The sequence below is a fragment of the Babylonia areolata genome, chromosome 16 (assembly GCF_041734735.1).
Source record: "Babylonia areolata isolate BAREFJ2019XMU chromosome 16, ASM4173473v1, whole genome shotgun sequence".
In the NCBI taxonomy this organism is placed as follows: domain Eukaryota; kingdom Metazoa; phylum Mollusca; class Gastropoda; order Neogastropoda; family Buccinidae; genus Babylonia; species Babylonia areolata.
In genome coordinates this window covers 13,075,569-13,078,068 of record NC_134891.1, presented here as the reverse complement: position 1 = coordinate 13,078,068, position 2,500 = coordinate 13,075,569, and the positions used below count along the sequence as shown (strand labels likewise).

The 2,500-nt window shown below is 52.8% G+C and overlaps 1 protein-coding gene across 1 annotated transcript in view; it reads right to left on the bottom strand.

Moving 5' to 3' along the window:
* Nucleotides 1-2,500, bottom strand: part of LOC143291168 (uncharacterized) — a 184,891-nt gene that overhangs the window by 12,504 nt on the left and 169,887 nt on the right. Inside the window, exon 8 of the mRNA XM_076600870.1 lies at nt 330-1,833. Coding sequence (XP_076456985.1) covers nt 330-1,833 — 1,504 coding nt within the window. The remainder of the gene's footprint in view (nt 1-329; nt 1,834-2,500) is intronic.

Below are 2,500 nucleotides of genomic sequence, written 5' to 3'. Positions count from 1 at the left end.
GGTCTGGAAAAAAAAGAAGAAAAAAAAAGAGAACCTGAAAGCCCCCCAAAGTGCATTCAATGACTGCATTATGACTGAGAGTCAGTCCGGCATGGAATACTCAGGATGTCTGTCTAAACGACAGGACTAGAAACCAGGTACGTACCAAAGACCGCTTGTGTAAAAGAGTGTAGAGGCTAGACAATGACTGGCCCTTTGGCGTACTGCATAATTCTCCATTCCTCATAGTTGATCGGAGAGAGAGAGAGAGAGAGAGAGAGAGGAGAGAGAGAGAGAGAGAGAGAGAGAGAGAGAGAGCGCTAGCTATTTACACTCAATTATGATCTTACCAGAACTCGCTATTCCGCATCCATCCGCAGGTGACGTCAGCTTCCTGCCACTTTCTGATGACGATGCTGCTGGTGTCACGCCAGAACAAGGAACCTCAGATGACGTGGAAGAGGACGATTTCGCCGAAGACAACGTTTCCTTCGCACATGACGACAAACAGAAACCCTTGAGGGATCTTAATGCCAGCTTGGATCTGGGGGGTCTGGACTGACTGGTGTCCTGTGAGGTGTCCTGTGTGGCGGCCCCAGCAGAACTAGCAGCCTGCAGCAAGCCTGGGGTGGAGCAGAAGGGGGAAGAAGCGTGGCAGGGTGACGACAGGAGTGGGCGGACAACAGTCGGTGCCAGCTTGACGCTCCTTTGGCTGCTGCAACAGGGGGCACGTGAGGCACCGGGCCCAGCTGTTTCGCTCTGACCTTGAACTTCAGCACCGGACTGGACAGCGCCTTGCTGAGAATCCACAAGACGTTTATCAGTGGCCACGTCGGAAGACGTTTCGTTGTTGTGGTCAGGGTCCTGGTCCTTCAAAGTAGCACTGACATGACCAGGGTCAGGTTCTGTCGGTGAGATGATGATATCACTGGCAGACGATAGTTCTGGACACATACCCCTCCCATCGGTTTGGCAATCGTCTGGTGATCTGATTTTATTTTCTGCACAATCTTCACCCGTCCCTCCCTTCTCACAATGGTCGCCCAGCTTGTCTGTGTGGAGATGCTGCTTCTCCCAATCGTCTGTGTCTTCTTCCCCGCCGTGTGTGTGAGAGGCAGGGTGACCTGCGGGCTGAGGAGTGTCTACACATGACACGGGTCTGTGAGGAATGGGATTCTTTGGATCATCAGACTGCACAGCACCAGCTGATACCCGGCACGTCTGGCTCTGCCCTGCTGAGGTCAACAGGTCTTCATGGCGATGACAGGGTGAGTGTGTAACTCCTGTCGACGACGACACGACAGGGTCTGCCAACGGACTCGCACGTCCTTGGTTTAGAGCTCCTGCAGAAAACCAGCCTGAAGCAAAGCGGACGTGTCCGCGGGTCTTCCCGGCAAGGACTCGGGTAAACCCTGGAGTGCTCTTCAGCATGGGCACTGCGGTCTGCACGTAGGTGGGACTGCACGTCACAGGACTGCGGGAACCACCACGTGACCTGCCTGTCGGGATGGCACATGCCCGCTGGCTGATAGCGTCAGAAGGATTTGCATCCTCATCTGGTACATTCACGACGTCAGATGTTTCCAGATCACCGGCGGTCCGTGAACTGTGTGAGGCCGCATGCTGAGGGTTGTGAATGGGGGGGTGTGAGGCCGGGGGGGAGGGGGTAGCGACAGGGTGACTGGGGGCAGCACGGGGGTTGACAGGGACAGTGGGGCCTTGTGTGCTGAACACACACTGACAGTGCCGGGACAGGCCAGGGGTCAGCTGAAGCGGCGCTGACTGGTCGCCATGTCCGCTGTGCTGGCTGTCCGCTGTGACGTCAGTCTGAACCCCTACGTCACTGACATGGTCCTGCACAGGAAACACACACCTAGCTCTGAGGGACACGCTTCACGTCCTTTGTCATCAACGCCCACATTCCTATCACACACAAAGCATGTTGTGTTCAGAAGTTGTTTGGTTGTTTTTTTTCATAAGTTTTTATTTATTTTTAAAAATTATCTTATTAACTTGTTCAATCATTCTTTCCATACCCTCTGTCTCCGCCCCCCCCCCCCCCCCCCCCCCCCCGTCCTCTCTCTCAATCTCTTCTTCTTCTTCTTTCCACCCCCTCCCCACCCCCCGCCTCTCTCTCTCTCTCTCTCTCTCTCTCTCTCTCTCTCTCTCGTGTCAATTGTCCAATCGATCTGTTGTACAAATAGTTGTTTTGTAACGAAGACATAAGCGTTACAAGATATGTAGCAATGTATATTTTTTATTCACTGAAATATAGAGAAGAATATATAATTATAACTGCCGGCTTATGATTCTCCTTTATTTTCACTAAAAGCCACTTGTTGACGCGCACTTATCTTCACAGGATGGAGGCCCAAACATTAAAATTTGTGTAGTAATCTCCCTCTCTCACTGTCTCTCTCTCTCTCTCTCTCTCTCTCTCTCTCTCTCACACACACACACACACACACACACACACACACGCACACACACACACGTTCCCCCTCCCCTCACACACCACCAC